General features: G+C 34.1%; 1 protein-coding gene across 4 annotated transcripts in view; it reads right to left on the bottom strand.

The window, feature by feature from the left end:
- The window catches only part of LOC149907789 (band 4.1-like protein 4), a 40,027-nt gene that overhangs the window by 4,514 nt on the left and 13,154 nt on the right, over positions 1-22,359 (bottom strand). For 3 of the 4 annotated variants that reach the window (XM_090102883.1, XM_090102885.1, XM_090102886.1), the window contains exons 3-16: positions 19,932-20,036; positions 19,563-19,684; positions 17,117-17,214; positions 10,047-10,167; positions 9,590-9,677; positions 9,360-9,512; positions 8,644-8,798; positions 7,713-7,813; positions 7,133-7,208; positions 5,819-6,007; positions 4,155-4,304; positions 2,493-2,568; positions 1,949-2,034; positions 599-778 (exon numbers count right to left, since the gene is read on the bottom strand). In XM_090102883.1, coding sequence (XP_089959009.1) covers positions 599-778; positions 1,949-2,034; positions 2,493-2,568; positions 4,155-4,304; positions 5,819-6,007; positions 7,133-7,208; positions 7,713-7,813; positions 8,644-8,798; positions 9,360-9,512; positions 9,590-9,677; positions 10,047-10,167; positions 17,117-17,214; positions 19,563-19,684; positions 19,932-20,036 — 1,700 coding nt within the window. The remainder of the gene's footprint in view (positions 1-598; positions 779-1,948; positions 2,035-2,492; positions 2,569-4,154; positions 4,305-5,818; positions 6,008-7,132; positions 7,209-7,712; positions 7,814-8,643; positions 8,799-9,359; positions 9,513-9,589; positions 9,678-10,046; positions 10,168-17,116; positions 17,215-19,562; positions 19,685-19,931; positions 20,037-22,359) is intronic. The other variant, XM_090102884.1, reaches the window with a different exon arrangement.

Raw genomic sequence — 22,359 nt, 5'->3', positions numbered from 1 at the left:
GAATCGGTGTCGAGGATATTGTTGAACTTTCATTAATTGAACTAGACATGTGAAGAATATTTAATAGAATGCCTTCTATGAAGATTACACTTCTTAATTGTATTCCTCTGATCTATTTTGGGTGGTGATTGATTTTGACGCCAAGAAGATATACCGTGGGTTTATAAACCCAATTGTATTAATGCCCTAGTGCTATCCATATATTTCTTGAATTGTGAGTAACGAAGGTTAGGCTATAAATTTTACCCCTTTTAGAACCTTTGGGTGTAACAATGTCACGTACTACGCTTAAAGCAAGTCTGATTTTCTGTGAATTAATAATAGTTTTAGCGACACATTGCTTTATAAAGTAATATAATATCTAATATATTATTTTCGTGTCGTATCATTAAAGTAATTTAGGTTGATTTACGTACAAAATTGTCAAACTAAAAAGCTTTCAGTATTACAAACAATAAAAATCTTGAATGCCTCTCACGTCCCCTCTAGGTCGGGGCTTGTTTCTTGAGAAGTATCGACTGGAGTTTTTCACTTTGTTACTTATTTGTACACATTTTCAAGAGGGCTTATAGGAATTTTTAAATTATGCTTTACTTACTGTCTATGTTTTGAAGTGGTACGAAGCTTGGTATGTCTGGCGTGGCTTGTCTGGACGACGGTGTACGGTATTTCCTTGAGCTGTTCTTCGGTCATGCCCGTCGTGTCCACGAGTGAAAATTCTAAATGTTGTTTCAGTTCGCTTGGCAGCCATTTTTTGTCGGGTGAACCGGATCGTGATCTACATTTATTATACGATTTAATTCGGTCGCCAGTTTCATTATTGATATAATGGCTAAAATAAACTGTACTTAAAATAAACAATGACTGACGGAACATTTTATTTTATAATATCGATCCTTCTCGAAAGTATTTACCACTATTACTTTATAGGACAATGAACTCGGGTAGTTGCTGCGTAAAAGAATGTTATCATGAAGTTTTTTGATAAAATAGCCACCCAACGGTTGCTTGTAAGATTCAAGGATAACTCGATTATCCTATTCATAAGAGGGACCTCATAAACAAATTTCTTTAATAACATTTTTATTTACTCCTTTCTTTTTTTATCTAAACCTATACCAAAACAGAATTATGTATTTTTATTATGTACTCCGTGTTCATAATTACTTTCATAACCCAGTAAATTAGTTACCTATTTTTTAAAAACGACTTTTATCAATATTCCCATGCTTTAAATTCTTCAAAGATAAACGTTCAAGTATTTTTAAAACAGAGAGGTTTTATTGCGAACTAACGGTTTGTGGCAAAGCTATCAAAGAGGTTAGGACGCGTGCCAAGTTTGTTCGGGTTAAAAGTTAAAATGATACCAGTTTAACAAACTCTGTGAGCCGGTGAATATACACAGGCTAAAATTGCCAATTTCTACAGCTGACGATAAGTACCTATTGGTTTAATTTATAACTGCAATACTTTGTAAAATCAATTTTGTAGTGTATTGTGAAAATCTTGGGAACTTTATTAGTTTCAAATTTAATTTATCATGTAAGCTAACTGCAATACTAAATTATAAATTTAAAGAAGCTGTTATTCCTTTATATAATTTGTATAAAATTCCAGCTAAACTGTTTCCAACATTGCTACAATCAAACACAATCCGACAGAATTTTATGATAAAAAAAATAGATTCTATGAAAACACAACTAAATTATAAATTTAAAGAAGCTGTTATGCCTTTATATAATGTGTATAAAATTCCAGTTAATCTGTTTCCAACATTGCTACAATCCAACACAATCCTACAGAATTTTATGATAAAAATAAAAAAAATAGATTCTATGAAAATTTAAAACACACAATTTTAAACCAAACCTAAAAGCCTGGATATTTCTATTTCAATATTGCAATAAACATCAGTTACAAATTTAGAAGTGACGAATGTTTTATTTACCTATGCTTTCTATGTCGCCGTGGTCTGTGAGATGATCGATGAGTTCCTATCTCCGGTTCCATTTGCGACCGGCGAACACTCGCAACCTGTTTATCCAAATAAAATCCTTTTAAAACGTAAACAAACTTCAAAAGATTATTTGCGTTTGATAAACGAGATGTTTCAAGCGATATTTGATGTAGTTTATCAATAACTCGATTGATTTGGAAACTTGTAATTGGATAGTTAAATGGATTAAGTATAAATGATATCATGCATGCCTATTTATAAATACAATTAATTAATGACGCATCAGGATTTTATTAATTAAGTAATTCACGATATATTCTTTTATATAATATGCTTTACGAAAGACAATAACAATTCTGTAGATCAAAATTAATTTAAGTTACAAACTTCAACAACATACAAAAAGGATATTCAAGAGAAAACATTAAAACAAGGGATCTTCTGCTGTTGTCACTGACATACAATCTTAGCTGAAGTGAACAATAATAAAGCCGAATGGCTGTGAACTGCACTTATAGAGTACAAATGCACTTACTTGAACACCGCCACCCGACGACGTCTGTCTTAATACCTCCTTCCATTGCGACTCGGAGTCCACTAACTCGTACTCTCTGAAACGGATTAAGTCATTAATAACGGTAGTTAGTACAATGACCATTCCGTTCTTTCCTCGAGTAGTATAAAGCACTATCGCTGAGAACTTAGATATGAATTGAAGTACCCCCTCAATGGCCTTTCTTGAAAACATCGCTTGACATTTATACTGAAAACGGCTTCACTGACTTTCAGTTGAAGAATTTTATAGAAAAGTCCTTTTTAAACATATATAAGATCTATAATCCTGAACACGTTTGCGCTATTCTTTAGAAAAAGAGTCTTGAAAAATGGTAGCTTAGGGAACATCTAAATATATTTCGTCGACGACAGAGTTGCTTTATTATCTCGAGTAAAATACAAAGATATACAGAGTTTACAATCGTACGCTACATAAAAGCTCTGTTTTTAACAATAAATTGAGTTTATTTAGCTTATATAGAACAAAGGATGACATTTTAGATTCCTGGAAGAAATTTTATTATATCTAAAAACATTTTACTGTCCTCCACGTATATTTCTCATTTAATATTCTGCGGTTATGAAATTGTTGAATAGTGAATCTAGAAACTGTATAATGTGGATGATAGCAGTGCGCTTATTTTTTGTTGAGCTATTTTATAAAATAACGCCTATAATTCTATCTCGTTCCGCACAAAGGCTCGTTGTTTGAACCGTGAATGTGTATATTGTGCTCGTAGCTGATTAACGCGCTATGTTTGGTATGTATATTAGATATTCATATACAAGTTGTCAACTATGATATTATTAAAAATATCATATTTATCAGATGGTATCTTATTTTAATAAAAAAGGAAACGGAAAAGGTAACGAGGTAGGCAATTTCGAAGAAAAATGTGGTCCAGAAAAGTGCTTCACAGAATAGAGTGGAGGAAGAAGGAGAAGGCTTTTGCCAAGATTGAGCAAACAGACCTTATTGTTGGTGACTGCATTGACTCACCAGAGTCTTCAGAAAAATAACATTATATTTACCCATTTTGCATTTTGTACTTTATTAATGCTAACAACATTTGAGGTAAACTATGCTGCTTTAGATATATGTATTAAAAACCAATAAAGCGTAACACACGTTAGAATGGAGCTAATTAGCCAATTACAGATGTATTGAGTATGTGGGTATATGATTTAACTTCATTGTGTTTGTGAAACGTCCGTATTAATATAACTATAGTGTAACTATATTATGTGTATTTAATTGTTGTTATCTCAGTGTTAGATTAACTAGGTATTTGTTGCTAATTAGATGTCATCATTATGTCATACACTAAAATCATCGAAATTCACATCGATTTCGATATACGAAAAATAGATATAATCCAAATAGCAAAATTGCTGCTCAATCTTGTGCAACTGCATGAGTTTCGCTTAAGGAAATGGACTCATCATCTATCATCATTATAGTAATACCAAATAATACCTTCATCAAATAATACGTCAATCTATTGTTTGGAAAGTACATACTATATTGTGAATTATGCATTGTGGGGAAACTAATTTTTGTTTTCTTCTTACTTAATTAATTTTTATAGATTTCATGAGTATGTTAAAACTTATAAATATCAGATAGGTAAGTTTATCTCACTTGGTATCAGGCTGCGACTCGTCCCTCTCAGACGCGGAGTCGTGCTTGTGTCTCGAGCGATGCCGTCTGTGCCGTCTCCCCGACCGACCAGACCCGCGAGATAACTCGCTTTCTGCGTCTGACTGCTGTCTGCGGGAACGGTGCCTGTGTCTATCGAACATCAAAGGTTATGAAAATGTATCGGAGATTGTTGCTTAAACTAAGTAATCCTCTAGACTCGGTATATTAAGGTATTATAGATTTTTGTTTATGCCAAGTTAAAACTCTTTAGAATATGTGCCTAGCAAAATCATCTTCTGCTGAAACTTTTTTGTTCTATACGTCTTGTATGGTAACAAAACAATTTAAGAGTATTAATTTTATTTGCACCTAGTGGGATACTGATAGATAATATTTTGTAATTTCGTTCAGTAGCTACCAATTTTCATAAAATTCACATAAACATTCCTTACAGAGGGAATTGTCGAGATAAAATTAATGTTTCTGCTTAAAATTTTACAACAAGAACTTGGCTAAACAAATATAGGTACACGGTACACCCTACCTAAACGATGTAAAATAACATTATTCTACTAGGTATGTTTATAAATATTGTGTAGAATAAAATGAATTGTACGAATTAGGTTTATTGTTATAAACCTTTACAGATAAGCCGAGAGAAATTACATTTAGATTAGGTTTTAATGACGGTTCTTTAAAAATATGGAAACGCACTTAAAAGGGCGTACTCATATTTTATGTAAATCCCAGATCTTGGTGGCACAATACCGTAGCCATTTTTCGCAAATTGGGTACTTCTAGTAAATAAGTTTGTTCATATTCACATACAGTGAATCATATCACGCTCATCATATCTGATTTTAACTTAGAAATAAGGTAAGAAAGAAAGAAAAGGCATAAACATGTCATTTATCCTGTTTAATGGTCTGATCACTTTACAACCTGAAGTAAATTCTAGGCAAAAGTGAAAACATATAATGTTGAAACTTAGATCTTTCGCCTCGGGATAACATAGTTTTCTCCTATTAAAAGAACTTTGAAAATACGATTTCTTCAGGAGTTCTTCTTACCAGCATATTAGTACTTAAGGATAACAAACTTTACGTCTATTCATTATTGTAAGGATCGGTTCCACCGTTTTCTGATAATACCACTGTTAGCTTAAGAAAATGTTTTAAGTTTTAACTTTTTTTTATAAATATTGATACATTAATTATTTATCATTTTAACTGAAATATAAGTATAACAAAACATATCTAATTTGTGAATCTGGCCATGAGTGTAGTGTAACTTACGAATCTGACATAATCACTGAGAAAAAGCTTTAAAATAACATAATAAACGACGTTTTTAAAACTGAATGATAAGCTAAACAGAACATATCTTAAAATTGTGAAACCGGCGTTTAGCTTAGATCTGTTACATTCTTACGTGCTCGCTGAAACAAAACTTTAAAATTCCAAATTAAAGGTAGTAACGAAGTTGGTGAACCGGTATATGTGCAGGGTAGATGTAAGAAATTACAATGAGGCTGAAAAAAAGCTTAAAAAAATCAGCGGGTTAGGCGAAGTATAGCGGCAGACGGGTGCCGAGCGGGTGGAACGTGGCGACCCACCCGCCGCGTTTATTAGCAGGCAACTCCGCTGATTCTAGAAGATACTTACTTGCGATTCGATCTCGAGTCATTAGAGCTCTGCGAGTCTACAGACGCGGACCTGTGCCGAGGCGCTGGAGGAGGTCTGTTGGCGGTGGGCGAGGCGGAGTACAGCCCGCGGCGGGCGGGCGCCGAGCGGGTGGAACGCGGCGACCCACCCGCCGCGTTTACTGGCGGGCAATTCGCTTCACCGCTGATTCTAGTAAAATAATTAATTAGATTTAAAATTGTGATTCTTAAAATAATATTACATCACTATCGCATAAAATTCATCAGAATCCTATTTTCTATAGAATGTACCTAGGTACTGATATTTATTAAAGCAACTTTTTATTAGTTATATAGGTAAAGGCATGATAGGCTTTTTTGCCCTTTATAATTCAATTTCGAGGTTTGAGATCTTCTTTTCTCTACGTATATTTTATAAATAATACGAATATTACAAGGATAATCTTTTTAAATTACAAGGAAGTAAACACGTAATTTCCGCCTCCGCCGACCGCCTCCTTGGTGGTTGATGCGTGAGCGTAGAACCGAGGGGTCCTGGGTTCGATTCCCGGTGGAGACGAAGAAAAAAAAAATGTCTCGGTCTGGCAGGACACAGAAGGCTGATCACCTACTTGTCCCTAAAGAAAATCGATCAGTGAAACAGATGTATAAATAATGCATCTGCCCCTTACCCCACTACGGGGACACGGGACTTCACTTTTTAAACACGTAATGTAAATATTAATCTAAAAAAAGACGGGTTGCACTCCGGGAGTGCCGGCAGAAGTGAAAACTTGATGACCGTCTTACGCTTTTTCGATCAGGTCACGTGTCCTGACGCGAGTTTAAGATTTTATACCCATTACAGAAAAAGTGCTCAACGCCGCTAAAGAAGTTTTCACTTCAAAAATACAAATTAAAATAATACATTTTCAAAAACCTTTTAGAGATAATACGATTAGCTACATCACGAGCGGAACTTGACACAGTGACATTAAATAGTCTGGAGGATTCTCGCGGAGCCTCACCGTTTTCATCAGATTTATATCTCCAATTAATACTCCGAGCGGGTCGCGCTTCAAATAGAAATTGGCCCTTACCCACTATTCAAGCGCGGTGGAATTTTTAAAACCCAATATTTGAATTTCCATCGCCTTGTTTACTCAGTCAAGGTTTTATTCACTTAAAAACAAAAATATTCGCAAACTGCAAAGGAATATAGCGCCACAAACAATAACACCGAAATATTTCCATTTGGAACGGCTAAAGAAGATTAAACTTATGCGCGAAATGCGGAAAGAAAAGCGAAACGTAAAAATAATAATAGAGCACTTACGAGTTTGGTCGATGTACTGAGGTAGGTTGTTTTACTTCAGGGCAGTCTTTTATTCTTAAGTCTTCTAGCTTTGGCACTGCAACAAATTTTCTTATTAATATACATAGAATAAAAAATAATTAGTTCTGTTATAATAATAAGCCCATTTTAAACATAGATGTCATAAAAATAAACCCCAATAAACCTGTCTATTGCACAAATGTCATAAACATAACAAAGAAATTATTCGCCATTAGGCACATGGGAATTATAAAATCAAATTAAGCGAAACAAATTCAGTTTACAAAACATTTTGCTCTACATTCGTTATTCGACATTTGCTAATGGCTTGAAATTAAAAAATATAACATTTTACGAAAAAATAGGGTCAACCGCCTACGATAAATCTCTATTAACTTTATTATGAAATGACGTTAATAGAAAAGGCAGTAAAATATCTGTCACTCTATAAAGTGTGTAAAGGATAAAAGGTAACGAGTTTAAGCTGAAAACTTGGAACTTCATTAGTTATTAATTCATTGCTTTCAAGGGATTTTACTGGCGCTGTTAGCTTGGAAAATAATATAAAAGTGAGTTTTACCGTCGTGTAAAGAAGTATAGGAGGCGTGAGGTCGGACGTAGCGGCGCGAGGGTGTCCGAGTGAAGTGCGGCGGCGGCCGCGGACGGCTGCCTCGGCTGCTGCTGGTGAAAAATAATATTCAATTATTACAACTTGCTTCTGAAATGGAAATTATTTTATACGGAACATTATTTTTTCTATTGTTTGCTTTGTCTAGCTTTGAAACAATCGACTTCAACTTATTCAGAATAAATTTTATAAAGATTTAAATAACAAGGATATATAGGAAATATCATACTCGATTTATTACATCAATCATAATTAAAAATGCTCGTGTCGTGATGTTTTAAGTTAAACTCCTCCAAAACGGCGGTTGGTCTGAGAATCAAACAATATCTATTTTTTCATACCCCTAAGTGATAAGAGAAAGGCAGAGCAACGTTTGCAGGACAGCTAGTAAAGTTATAAATAGTAAAACAGAAGTCGGTCAAGTGTAAGTTCTAGTGCTTAAATCAGCCTCTAACATAATGTTTACTATTACGAAGTTATACGATATATCTCGGGTGTATCAACTAACAGCCTTGGCTTGTTATTATTACTGTATTGATCGGCTCGATGGATTCATTGTAAGCTAGAATTACTACCTTGATTCAAGATTTGATGGTCAAATGTATCAAATGAAAGGCTTAATCTGGGATTAGATTTATGAAATTCTATATTGGGAAATGTAGTGTTCTCGCTTTTTCAATAGATTATTTAATTTTACACACAAAGGTAAAGATTAAATAAGTGTAAGTTACAAAGATATTGTTCCCGTATTCTAATTTTCCTCATAAGTTGATAATATTTATCATGCGTGTAATTTATGCTATGATTGTTTTGTTATAATATTATTTTTTTTTCAAATAATGTACATATATCGTTAGTCATATAATATAACCTTATGTATTACCTGTTTCTTATCCTAGAACCGAGTGTGAAAATATCAGCAGATGCTGGTGAAGATTGCTGAAGACGGAAGAACGTGTGATGGTCAGAACAGCACCGCCATAAGTGTCGACAAGCTGCCCTCGTAGGAGACTCAAAGCCATACGTTGACGTGTCATTCTAAAAACATCACAAATTCATTAAACAAGAACATGAGTCTAATAAATTCAAATTGAGTCAAAACTTTCATCCTACAGACCAACAAATTAAACTTACATTTTGGGTAAAAGCTTGTCTGGCTGCTTTTGAGCTTCAGTAAATAAAGTTAAATTCACATTTAAAATCTAGACCGTCGTCGTTCATCGTCGGATGTTCATAAAATATAAAGACAACGATATACCTTTCGCGTTTGATCAATATCCTTTCAAAGGAAAAATTTAAAAGTAATTTAAAGACCATTCCCCTATTTTTATACACTTCAAAGGCATATACAAATAAGACGAGAGCTCGGTGGGAGTTTGGTGGCGCGTTATCGCTCAAGTCGGCAGCGCGGTAAATACGCCGCTTAGTTCTGTACGACTTATCTGTAATTGCCTGCCCGTGGATGTCTTTCAAGAAAACGGTAGGTGGAGTCACTTCTTTTGATACAGCCCTCTATCTGATAACAGCGATTCGAATCGAAAGCAGGTCAAGCGTTTCCCCCAATTGTTTGTAAAAAACAAAATACATTTCAGTCCTTACATTTTTATCTGCGACGCGAATCATGAAGTATCGTCCTTTGTAATAGAGTTTTGAAACGCGCGGCCAATAATAGGTAGCGACTGTGTGTTTTCCTCGTAGAAGCAACAGGCCACTTGGCGCTAGTCCCAAAAAGTACTCCACGCTGTCTTCGCCCTGTATTAAATAGATTGAATCCGTTCAATATATACAAATGACGAAGTGTTAAAAATATTTGACGCTTAAATATTTACCAAGACGGGATGGAGATCGACACCGTACATATCGAGCCATTTTACTTTGTCCAAATAGCTTAGTTCAGCTTGCGCGGGCGAAATACCCCTGCAACAAATGTGGCTTTAGAATTATTGAAGTAATTAATTTTCTTTATGGTAAACCGTATAAAAGCCACGCGAATAAAGAAATGCGCCAGTTTTTTGCCGTTATACAGACAGTATTTACATGCCGTAATAGCAACTAGCATAGCTTTACAAGCCAGAATGAAAACAAGCAGTTATTGATGTTTCTTTTCCTTCTTCAATATAATATTAAAAATGAATAATAACTATCGCAAATTATTTGATCCTTTAATTTGAACTCATGTATCGCAAAATATACATTCTGAAAGCTTACAACAATTTGTGTTAAGATAACGATTTCAAACTGGAAACCTACATCACCGTTAGACCAAAATGTATCATCATTACTCACGTCAATGTCCTATGTATGTCGGCAGCCCGACCCTCAAGCTCAGGTGTTTGATGAGTCAAGAATCGAAATTCTGACACGTACCCTGGCCCGTGCCTTCTGGGATCGTAATCTCCGAGCTCGGCTGTGCAAAAAATACGCCATTAAACATCTCTCGGCTCATTGATCACATTAATGAGGCACTAATCTACTGATTTGGCATTTCGCTCGACCAATAAAGCCTTGTAACACATGCATTTTAAGTACACAGTGAAAGACAACTTATCCATTAGTATCTCTTTGTAATGGTAGTCTCATTATTCTAAGAGCAATATCCCTGGACGAATTGAGGCCACGTGTAGTGTGGCTCATATCTCTCTAATGTAGATAGCGATACATGGGAATGTGTATTTACGCATAGAAAACAATGGATACGTTCGTTTTGTACTTCTTCTGGATAACATCCAACGTTAACACAGACTTTACTTATATTCTTATTGGAACAACATTTTACTGATATTTAATTTTATAAATAAATTAAAATAAACTTTTATTTAAACTGAATTTTTAATAGCTTACGTCTATATTTGTCTTCACAGCATAAGAATAATTTTGATCAGTACATAAAATTTGTCTAATTCGTGGTAAGTTAAAGTTAAATACATAGTTGTAACCATTCCTAAAAAGTTCCTAAACCATCCATAAATGTATAGTAAAAACTTAGTCCACGTACGTCACTAAATAACGAAGAATAGGGTATATATTTGTGTTTGCAGCTCCTTAACGATCCTTACGAAATCGTAATTAATTTACTTAAGCAGGAACAATTGCCGTCCTAAACAAATACACACAATGTAATCTTATCCCAGACGCCATAAGTACGGTAATAGTGAAAGCTAACGTGTTATGTTTTCTACATTCTATATACCTACTATAAAGGGGAAAATAGATCATCGTGCTTCTAGTGAAAGAAAACTGCGGATGTAAAGAGAAAATAAAAAGGAATACCATGTTTGGAAAACGTACTAGAAAAACTAAGGGCTCGGTGAGTGATGCTGACACTCATTTCCTGTCATCTATCTTTTTTTTAGCTTCGGAAATCGCAACATCTGGTGAACTACATACGCTTGACATCGTGTAATATTACGTTATATATTTATTTAATATTCGTAACCTTAATATTCCTTGCGATAATAATACGCTTGTTAGTTTAAATCTTAAAAAACTATTGTTATAACTATTTTGTGCACGTTGAGTTATTTTTGGCGTAATATTTAACTTGTTTTTAAATACGGGGTAGACGAGAGCCATAAATTTAAAAGCGACTATATTTAAACTCTCCGGCAACCGTACTCTCTTCAGAAAGGAACAATACAACAAATTCGAATAATAATGTGATTTCGTTCTTCTCTCGTATTTATTTTTGTAGTACTTAATTGACGTAAAAAATGTTCAATTTTACTACTTTTCTTTTTAATGCTATGAAATATGGATCTCAAACTAAATTAAGCAGATAATTATTATTAATAAATATCGGCTGAAATATTTGTTTGGTTGAAAAATATACGTTTCATTTAATGAACTTAAAATGGCACATTTTTCAATTTGAAGCTCAGCACAGAAAAGTAATAAAATATTGTGGCACATTATAGTGACATATTGTCATAATGGTTTTTTTCGCTCGATTCAATCTGTCTTGAAGAGCTATTACGCACTGTCGACCAGTCGCTGGCGACTCAGTCGCCGGCGACTGTGACTTACTATAGTTTAAATAGGGGCTTGCGCACTTAGTCGTCAGTCGTCCAGGAGTAAGTCCAGTCGCCGGCGACTGAGTCGCCGGCGACTGGTCGACAGTGCGTAATAGCTCGAAGGAGCCGGTCGCGGGGTCTCATTTACCAGATATCCGCGCGATTGCCCGTGATGTTGATTAATTCCAAGTGTTTCCCAAGTCCACTAATTTGTTGCGAAGGACAACAACGCTACAATTACTGTACGTCTCAACTAAGAGGACTTTACTAGCCGATAACTGATACTAACGTTCGGCGAAAACATAGTTTATATTTGCATAGCTAAACCTCTCGTGTTGACTAGTGAATATATAGCGTTAGTCGCCTGTAATTTGAACATATTATGATTACAAATAGTGGGGCTAAACCAATATAGAAACCTAGCGTTAATATATTTTAATTAAATTACCCTAAATAAATATATGCTTTGTAGCTTTTGTGTGCTTTATTTCAGGTTAAATAATATGATTTTAATTAATATAGTGTTGAGTGGATTTTACAGCGTGCTGAAAAATTAATGTGCCTATGAACAATAAAGGGTTGATAGTAAGTAAAATTCACGATTTGGTTTTCTCGCTCGTTAAAATATGCATTCGCATATAACAATAGATTATGAATTTTGTTATGAATTTCTTTCAATACTTATAAAGTTAATACCTAGGTAAGCAAATTATTTAATTTTATTTCCAAAGAGTATTTAAATTAAACAATTTAGTAATTTACCTAAATTACCTACCTACCTAGGTAAATCAAAAATTATTTATTTATTTTATTTATTGCATTGAAAATACATAAATACATATAACAAAGACAATACTACAGAAACAGCAAAGGGCGGCCTTATCGCTAGGTAGCGATATTTACCAGGCAACCCAACAATCAGAGGAAATTTAACAATATGACGTTATTAATACATTGTTGTAATAAATTAAGTGTAAGAACAGTAAAAAAAATCGTTCAATATCTTTATAGCACATTAATCCTATAATTATTCTAAAAGAAATTCACGAGCGTGAAAAAACAAACACGATATTACACCTTGAAGAGTTGCGGTGAGGGCGGGGTCCTTACACGATTCCCTAAGGAGTTGCGAGATTCGCTGATGCGAACGAGATTAGATGCAAACGATGTTCGCCGCTGATGGCTCGTTTACCTTTTGAATAACGCATTCGAATTACCTTCCCATCGCTCGCTAATACCACAGTATATATAGAAATATGGTTTGTGAGACTGTGCTAATAATGTAAAATAGAGATAGGTAACTCATAATGCTGATGAAACAAATTAATGAGTTTTGTCGTCCGAGATAATTTACAAATTATACTTGTATACTTTGGTATACTATATGTGTTGGGTAATTAGACATTATGTTATTTACCTAATACCTATAACTATAAAAGTACGTTCATTTAATATTGATACGTAAATGCTACTTATTTGGAAGTTGGAACCCACCGTCGTTTCTGAGAATATTAATAAATTACTTAAATTATAATCAGAAATCTTTAGTGACACGAGTAATACTCCACATCGATCTAACTCTAAATTCTCATCATCACTACATAGTATAAAACAAAGTCGCATTCTCTGTCCCTATTTCCCTATGTCCCTATGTCCCTTTGTACGCTTAGATCTTTGAAACTACGCAACGGATTTTGATGCGGTTTTTTTTAATAGATAGAGTGATTCAAGAGGAAGGTTTATATGTATAATAACATCCATTAAATAGTGGAGAAGTACTGTTATTTTTGAGGTTTCTAATGTGATGTCGTAAATAATTACATTTCTTCCGCTTACATTGCAAACGCAGGCTGAACCCTACGAGTTTTATCAAAATAATGTACTAAGTATTGTACACATTGAAAAGGTCTACAGAAAAGTCCGCGATGGCATATGTCTATCTCTTATGGATAACCCACAATAACTTTTTTTTGTCATTTACTTTTTACGACAAATAATGGCTAATTTTCGAAGCGATTTTAACCAATACAGCATTAATCCTTAACCAATTAAATACCTTGAATACTTACATTGTTCATTTAATATAGATCTATATGGCCCTTTACACCGTATGATTTAAGTGAATATTTTCGAAGATATTACAGATTTAAAAATTGCGGGACGTACCGTTTGCGGCGGTACCGGCCGGCCGGGCCGCTATGTTTTTATATACAACGTTAAAAGTTTTTCTGTAGTGTATTTAGTATCAGCATTGCACCCGTGCGAAGCCGGGGCGGGTCGCTAGTAAAATTGTACAACAATATAGCCTGCTATTAATAATGATTATAATTAACACATAAATATTAATGAAAATATTAGATTCCAGACATAATTAACTGTCTTCGGGTATCATCAAAGGTAAGGGAGATAATTATATCTTCGTCTTCTGTGCGAAATGAGAATGTACCAATGTGAAAAAGCCGTCCTAAATACATACAACGAGAATAAACATTATATATTTCTTTGTAGTACTTTCATTAAGTTGCATGGGTGTTCTTTTTTTTAATCTTTTGTTTTTAAAAATTACCGCATGCACATTGAAACTTCACTATGTAAGTATACTAGCGACCCGCCCCGGCTTCGCACGGGTGCAATGCTGATACTAAATACACTACAGAAAAACTGTGAACGTTGTTTATAAAAACATAGCGGCCCGCTCCGGCTTCGCACGGGTATAAAATATATAGCCGGGCGGCCGGCCTGTACCGCCGCAAACGCTACGTCCCGCAATTTTTAAATTTGTAATATCTTTGAAAATATTCACTTAAATCATACGGTGTAAAGGGCCATATAGATCTATATTGAATGAACAATGTATTCAAGGTATTTAATTGGTTAAGGATTAATGCTGTATTGGTTAAAATCGCTTCGAAAATTAGCCATTATTTGTCGTAAAAAGTAAATGACAAAAAAAAAGTTATTGTGGGTTATCCATAAGAGATAGACATATACCATTTCGGTACTTTTCTTAGACTTTTCTTAGACCTTTTCAATGTGTATAATACTTAGTACATTATTTTGATAAAACTTGTAGGGTTCAGCCTGCGACCTGCGTTTGCAATGTAAGCGGAAAAAATGTAATTTTTTACGACATCACATTAGAAACCTCAAAAATAACAGTACTTCTCCACTATTTAATGGATGTTATTAGGTATACCTATAAACCTTCCTCTTGAATCACTCTATCTATTAAAAAAAACCGCATCAAAATTCGCATCAAATAGGGACATAGGGACAGGGAAAGCGACTTTGTTTTATACTATGTAGTGATAGTGATGATGAGTAATCTGTAGATGTTTTTAAATTAAAAATATAAAATCATTAACATCATGATTAACAACAATAACAAAAGTATCAAATTTAATATTTTTCTCTTACAATATATTTTGCTTTATAGTCCGGGATACATCGCCCATTTTTGCAAGTGATTACTATCAAGCTAATTTTTCGTGAGTAGCTTTATTTTGATGAGATGCCCAATAATTTCATGTACGAAACTCTCGATTGTGGTAGCTTACAGAGGTAACAAGGATAAAAATTTTTGATTTAACGGTTCTCAAATATTTATTACGCAATTTGTAGGACAATATGTCTGTTGAATTATATATAAGTATTAAATAAGTAAAAATAAAAAAATCAGCTTGTTAGTAATCATTTATGATGACTTCGTTATCGATATACATTGGAAAGGGGGACTCTTTGATCAAACCATAGATTTTGTAGGACAAATATTTTTCGACTAATTTAGATAATTATCTTGAGATTGAACAAAAAAAAACATTCAGTTAGTAATTAATATTTGAGAACCATCAAATCAAAATATTTTATCCTTGTTTCCTCTGGTAGCTACCACAATCGAGAGTTTCATACATGAAATTATTGGGCATCTCATCAAAATAAAGCTACTCACGAAAAATTAGCTTGATAGTAATCACTTGCAAAAATGGGCGATGTATCCCGGACTATTAGTCTCAGAAAAGAATGAAATCGAATAAAGAGCAGGAAGCAGAGTAAAGTGTCTTATCGTAGTATGCAGCTATGGAAAACATTTCTAACAATTGCTGTCGTTGGCAACGGAATTGAACCAGTTTCAATTGTATTTGGTAGATAAAGGAGCCAACTGAAAGTCGGTGCAAGGCAAATCATTAGTAAATTGGATATTCTTTCAAAATATTCATATATTATTAAGTTTACGTACCTACCTATTTCTTTTTACAAATAAGAAATTTTGTTTAACATGTATACCTAATGCTAGGTATTTCAACATAATGTTGTAGTTGAATATTGTCTGAACTGTGTCAAACTTAAAAGCACTTTATATATAGCCCTAGAACTATACGAAAAACTTTTTATTTTTCTAAAAGTACTTTTTCTTTTTACTTTTATTTTGCCCGCGGCAAAGGCCAAATAGGAGTTGTTTGAATTTTGGCTCGTAAAGTTTAGCTACGAAAAGGCTATTAAGTGGGAGGATCGGTACGATAGTGGAAAACCGCACAAACCAAAAATACCGGACAAACATTCATTCGCAAAGACTTTAAAAATACAACAGTGTGCATCTCAACATTTTGACAACTACGCAGAGAGTTCACATGCATTTTTTTTAGTGAACTTATGTGATGTTTATATTAACAAATAATTTTGTAGAAGCACAAGATGAGGGTCTTATTACATAAAATAGCAAACATTGTTTAGTTAATCCGAGCTTTAGCTTACTAAGCTTTGCGGAAAAAACATTGGAGTCCGATTAATTGCGAATTAAGTCTGTATGGTAGCAATATTTATGCCTTCATGGGGTTTTGGCCTTATGCCAATACGACAATGCTTACTGCTCCCATTTAATGCCTATGCCAATAGGGAACAACTGTTTAACATGCTCCTCAAGATGTGGCAACCGTAAAATATCTGTACTTATGCCTTGAGATTGCTATCGGGTGGATGGCGTGAGAGACGTATGGACAATAAAATATAACAGGACTTTAAAGATGTCGTTGTGGTTATTTTGTGTAATTACTTAATTGTCAAAATATAGATTGAACTTGTACCTAATTCAAAAAGTGTATTTGATTTTATATATTCTAATTTGATTCTTACGTATATTCCTTTTTTCCAAATCGATACAATAGAATTTAGTTTGAATAAGCAATCAAGAAAAGGTAACGAACATAAACACAAAGTTTATATTTATGAAATTGGTAGGGCGCTTTAATTTACTTTTATTTCTGGAGCAGTAATAAAAGATTCTCTGAAATATGCTTAATATTTTTTTCAGAATTCTACGGAAATTAAGTGAAAAGTAATACAACTTACATTGTAAGACGTAGGCGGCGAGCTCTGCTGCCAGATCGAAGTTGACAGGCAACCGACCGCGTAAAACATCTTGCTTGAGCTGCAGAAACAGTTGGTACCTGGCAAAAATAAATACTATTATAACACGATGTATACCGTAAATGAAAACATCAGAATAGATGTGTAGATAGATATCATAAAAAGAAAGCAAAAATCCCTTTAAACTGACAGAATAATTTATGATTTACGAAACCATTTCATTTTGTCATATTTCTTCAGCTTAAGTGGTCTTAATGAAAGCGTCCTTAAAAGGAAATTAAATATTAAAAGACCATCAAGCAAAGATTTTCAAAGATATTACGATTATTAAGCTGCGTCTCTTTACATAAGGGCAGGTTGCTCAGCACGTCTCGCGAAGGCTAACGTGCAAGGCAGTGATCGCGTCTCTCCCGGGGGGACGTGTCAACAACGCTATAACGAAAATTTAATAAAACATCTGTATATCTTTTCTCATTACGGCCGAGGAAAGGACTGGTACGATTTTAAAAATTCTACTTGAACTTTAATTTTCACCATTAAAACCTCTTATTACAGCGTGCAGTTCTCTTTCTTTTAAAAGTAGAAATATAAAAAGAAGTATGTAAATTTGGAGACGCAGATTACATAATTTGCATTCGCGGAAGGAAGCGTACCTATCCAATTAAAATTGCTTATGAAATGAAAGCTTGTGGGACTATTTTATTGAAACGTAGCTAAATCCCGAGTGCTCTAATGCTTGGTGCCTTGGTCTATTCAACTATTCATTTTATCATAGCTACGCGTGTTTACGGCCGGCTCACCGGGTTTACTGCGAGGGTTCTTAGAATTTCTTTGTTTCTTGTCCCTCCTTCAATATTTTATACCTATCAACCATTTTATATGGTGACATAAAACAAAATTAAACCTTGTTTTCCCTTGGTAATTCCGATTATGAATTATATTTACTTATATTATATAATTGGATGATAGATAAGTTAATTACCTATGGTAGAATGAATAGATCTCTAGAAATGAGGGCTAGAGTTAAGAGGGTAGGATGCAGTACACGTGATGATGATTATTGTTTACTTTCATTACGTGTATCTTAATATAGGTAGCCTGAATAAAAAAAGGAAACAATAAAATAGCAAGATAATAAATACTCTACAATTGTCAGTGTTTGTAAATGTCCGATCATTGTTAAAGATTCACAATAAATAGATAATTCCGATCCCCTTTTACCATCGCCGAAGTCAGAACTTTAATAAGGGGCCGTAACTTAAAAATTGACTTCCAAGCTGACAAAGGGGGTGCTCCCTTTTCATTCACTCGTTCTTTGTAAAAGCGAATAGGATTGTACCAAGTTTTGCAAGACGACTCCCCTTCTAAAGGAGTCTTTAGAGGGCTGTGACAGTCTTAGTAGACTAAGTAAAACACTCATTAGGTAACTTTGTTATATAATTTGAATATAAATCGAAATGAAGGGATTGTTTTAATTATATTCGCAGTTTATACGCGTACGTGAACAGAACTTTATCTGGTACTAGACATACATTCTTAAATTGGTTGGATTGGAGCTTTTATTGTATGGAAGGTCCTTCGATAGTGTCGGGCGGAGAGAATACTCAGTGCCATAACTGTAACAGTTTCAAGGGTAGTATATAGTGCTGAGTGGACGGTAACACGTACGAGGGCAGCGCAGATGTGTTTTATTATCACTTGCCATCCTCTACAGAGCTACAACACATATTCGGGAGATATTTGGAAATCCTTTGTGATGATGTTGTTTTTGCTGTGTTAAAAGCAAGGTGAGTTTCTTGAAAAAAATAAACTTTTATTTAAATTGTGTATAAGGCCTGAGAAATGGAAACAATTTCGTTAAGTATGATGATAATGCGTAACGCGAGTTATATTACATCAATATTTACGCATTCCTCGTGCTTAATATTATCAAGGATAACGTTACTCATAAAAATAAAATATATATCTACTACGACGCTTCATTAAAAGCTTTTAACGACCAGGGTGTATAAAAACAACGTTAAGTTCGCTTATGTTTCTGTTAAGAACCAAACATAAAATCCGCCACTCTATAAAATTATAAGTAGCTCGTATATTTTACCACGCACCTAAAACCTAGGAAGATTTTAATAACTTGAAAAATATTCATAATATTTTTAGTACGTTATATTATGATTTAGGATTATTAATCCTGAATATAATGTTGGGAAATCATAAAACAACAAATAAGAAATCAATATCCAATTTATTATCGTAACAATGAATCAAATCAATGGAACCTTTATTTTGCCTTCGTTATCCAATGAATATTCACGTAATATTAATATATTATAGGTCATTTTATCTAATAGAATAAATCTTGTACACCACGCCGCCAGTCACTGAAGGAAAATAATCTTATAAAGTATCAAATTAACGTAGAAATTACCTCGTTATCTCCTCTAATAGTTTGCAAGGGTCCGTCGCGTAGAACTTGACACCGAAATAGAACGTGTGTGTGTCGGAACTGTGAAGTTGCCGCCGCAGACGTTTCCCGGCGTCCAGCCAGTGCTGCAAACCATATTTATATGAAGACGGGAATTCATCTAAGTTCGTCATGTTTTACGAGAACTACTCCGCAAACTATGGCGAACTTAAATGGATAGAGTAATGCTAGGTACAATGTCCATATTCTAAAGGATTTCAGTTCACACAGGATTTTGGTAAAGCTTTTGTTTGATACGTTCATTATTAGATAGATATTTGGTCATATGTCTAATTAATATTTTAGTTGATTCTCACTATTATAGTTACTTACCGTTTGATTGTCTTGATCAACGTATCGCAGTCCAAAGTAAGCCGTCTCTAGAAGATCCAAGTGTCTGAATACAACATCCAGGAGTGCTTGACCAGCGCTATTATCCTGTAAATAAAAAATACTTTTAGAATTGCTTGGTGCTGCATTATCTGATTTTTTCTCAGGATGAATGTAAAATACCTATTTATATACTGAAGAAAATAATACATTTTTCAACAATTTATGGACGTTTATTATTCCCATAGTAACTTGGATAAGTTTTTTTTTGTAATATTTTCGAGGAAAATTTTTGTGAGAACAACTTAATCCGAAAGACTTATGAAGTATGCTGTTATCGCAATATATTTTGATTTTCCATTAACATGAAAACATTCGCATCTCTCAAAAAATGTTGTGCAATAAACTCTAAAAAAACAACAAACAAAGATCACGAATCCATTCACGCATAAGACTGGAATGAAAAAAGCGAACGAATCAAATAAAAATCGATCTCCCACGATACCGGCGCTGCTATCTCCAATTATCATTTCTCGACGCTGGGCTTTCCACAATTAAGCTAATTCGCACGCGATCCTAAGGACCTGTAAGACCAGTAGTGATGTAGACTTGGCAGTATAATGATGGGGTTCACAGCAGCTCTCACGCATCATCACGGATCAAGCCCGATCACTTATAGTAGCGTCTAAATCGTCGGTTTCAAAGGAAATTAGCAGAACCCTTCCGTCACATGCCAGTAAATTATGCTTGATACAGCATCGATGTATATTATTAAATTAACTGTTTATTTCCTCATATGATCTTGGAAGTTTCTCGTTTAATATAGGTGGTCTAATGTTTTTTATTAATATGCATGTTACGTTATTAAACAATTATAACGAGTCTGAGAGAATGTTTAGTTTCAGCTACTAAGATTTGGGTTTTTTCAGTACCTATTAATCTGATAGGTAGCAGAATCAACAAAAAGGCTTTATTTTTTATATTTTATGCAACATACGTGATAATATGATACATTAAATCACAATCATATGGCTTGGTTAACCGCACCTGCCTGTTTCTATTACAATTTCATTATGTAAAAACTATTCAATAAAGGTCGTCAGCTGTCCACAAATTCAATTGCAATATTGGGCGCATATATTATTTTATCATTCATAGCATTCACTAAACTAAAATATTTACCGTAACAAATTAAATCACATAACGACTAAGCGGTTAGGTTCCATGTTATACAAACGGTATGTATCAACATTCGGTTATTCTGCGTCAGTTTGTGGGATAATTGCGAAACAGTTCGTAGAGTTGAATAATAAATGATTTAATAACAGAGCGCGTTTGCTCCGAGCGGGGTATGTTCAGTTAAAAAAACAAGTAACGATTTGAAAATTTGTCGGCAGACATGGCGGGTAGCTCATTCGAACATTGTGCTGTGTGCACGCGATCTGCGCCTGGGGCCATCAGCACTATCTATACAAAACGACAGTCTGTTTGTCGACAGCAACATTTAATTTTAAACCCTAGTGATTTATATGTATACCTATCGAACGACGCTGAATTCCAATAGGTAGTTTGATTTATTATCTCAGCGAAACAAAAGTATCGACTGCCACCATCATTTAGAAGTTACAATGCATTTCATTATCCTTTATACTTTTTTATATATTAATATGAAATTTAGATACCTTTAAAACTTCCAAACCAAGTAAAAGATAATTGTACTTATTGTGCCCTTGTCGTCTCCTCGACTCTTTTGCTAATTTATGGCAAACATTTAATTACTCAAAAAAATAGCGTTCACTTTTCTAATTAAAGAAAAACATAATGATTTCCTTGTCAACCCTCTCACGAACAGGATTGAATTACGTAATTTCTTTCAAATTGGTCATAAAGAAAAATTAGAAAGGCATTGTTTAACGCAATTATGGGGGGTTCGTAATTGCTAATAGGGCTATTGAAAGTGCCTTAACAAAGTTATCAATATAACGCAAGGTGCATCTAGGTACGCAGCAGACCGTGAAATACTGTCGTCTCAATTTACTCCCGCGACAATACCTACAGTTCGCAATAGCCCCACACTTACTTCGCTAAGCTTTCCTCGTAAATTGCTATACGACTCTTCGTCTTTCTTACGTTCAATGATTTGAAACGGGAATATAATTCTTAAGCCGAGACTTTAAACAGAGGAAATGTTTTTGTTAGGTTAGCGGAGTTTCAGTGCTCAAATGCTCCAACTTTAATTGAAGAAATTGAAAAAGCCAGTATATTTAAGGATCGCTTAAATATAACATTATACACAGCACACACCTCATATAGATCATTTATAAGCATATTAGGCCGCGTAATTTATCTACACTATTATTATAAAGAGCAAAACTTTGTTTGTTTGTTTGTTTGTTTGTTTGATTGTAATGAATAGGCTCATAAACTACTG

The sequence above is a fragment of the Colias eurytheme genome, chromosome 6 (genome assembly GCF_061535395.1).
Source record: "Colias eurytheme isolate Ceu_HAF_F1 chromosome 6, ilColEury1 Martin Lab GWU primary, whole genome shotgun sequence".
Lineage (NCBI taxonomy): Eukaryota > Metazoa > Arthropoda > Insecta > Lepidoptera > Pieridae > Colias > Colias eurytheme.
Note: the sequence above shows the minus strand (reverse complement) of the source record. Positions and strands in the feature narration are given on the sequence as shown.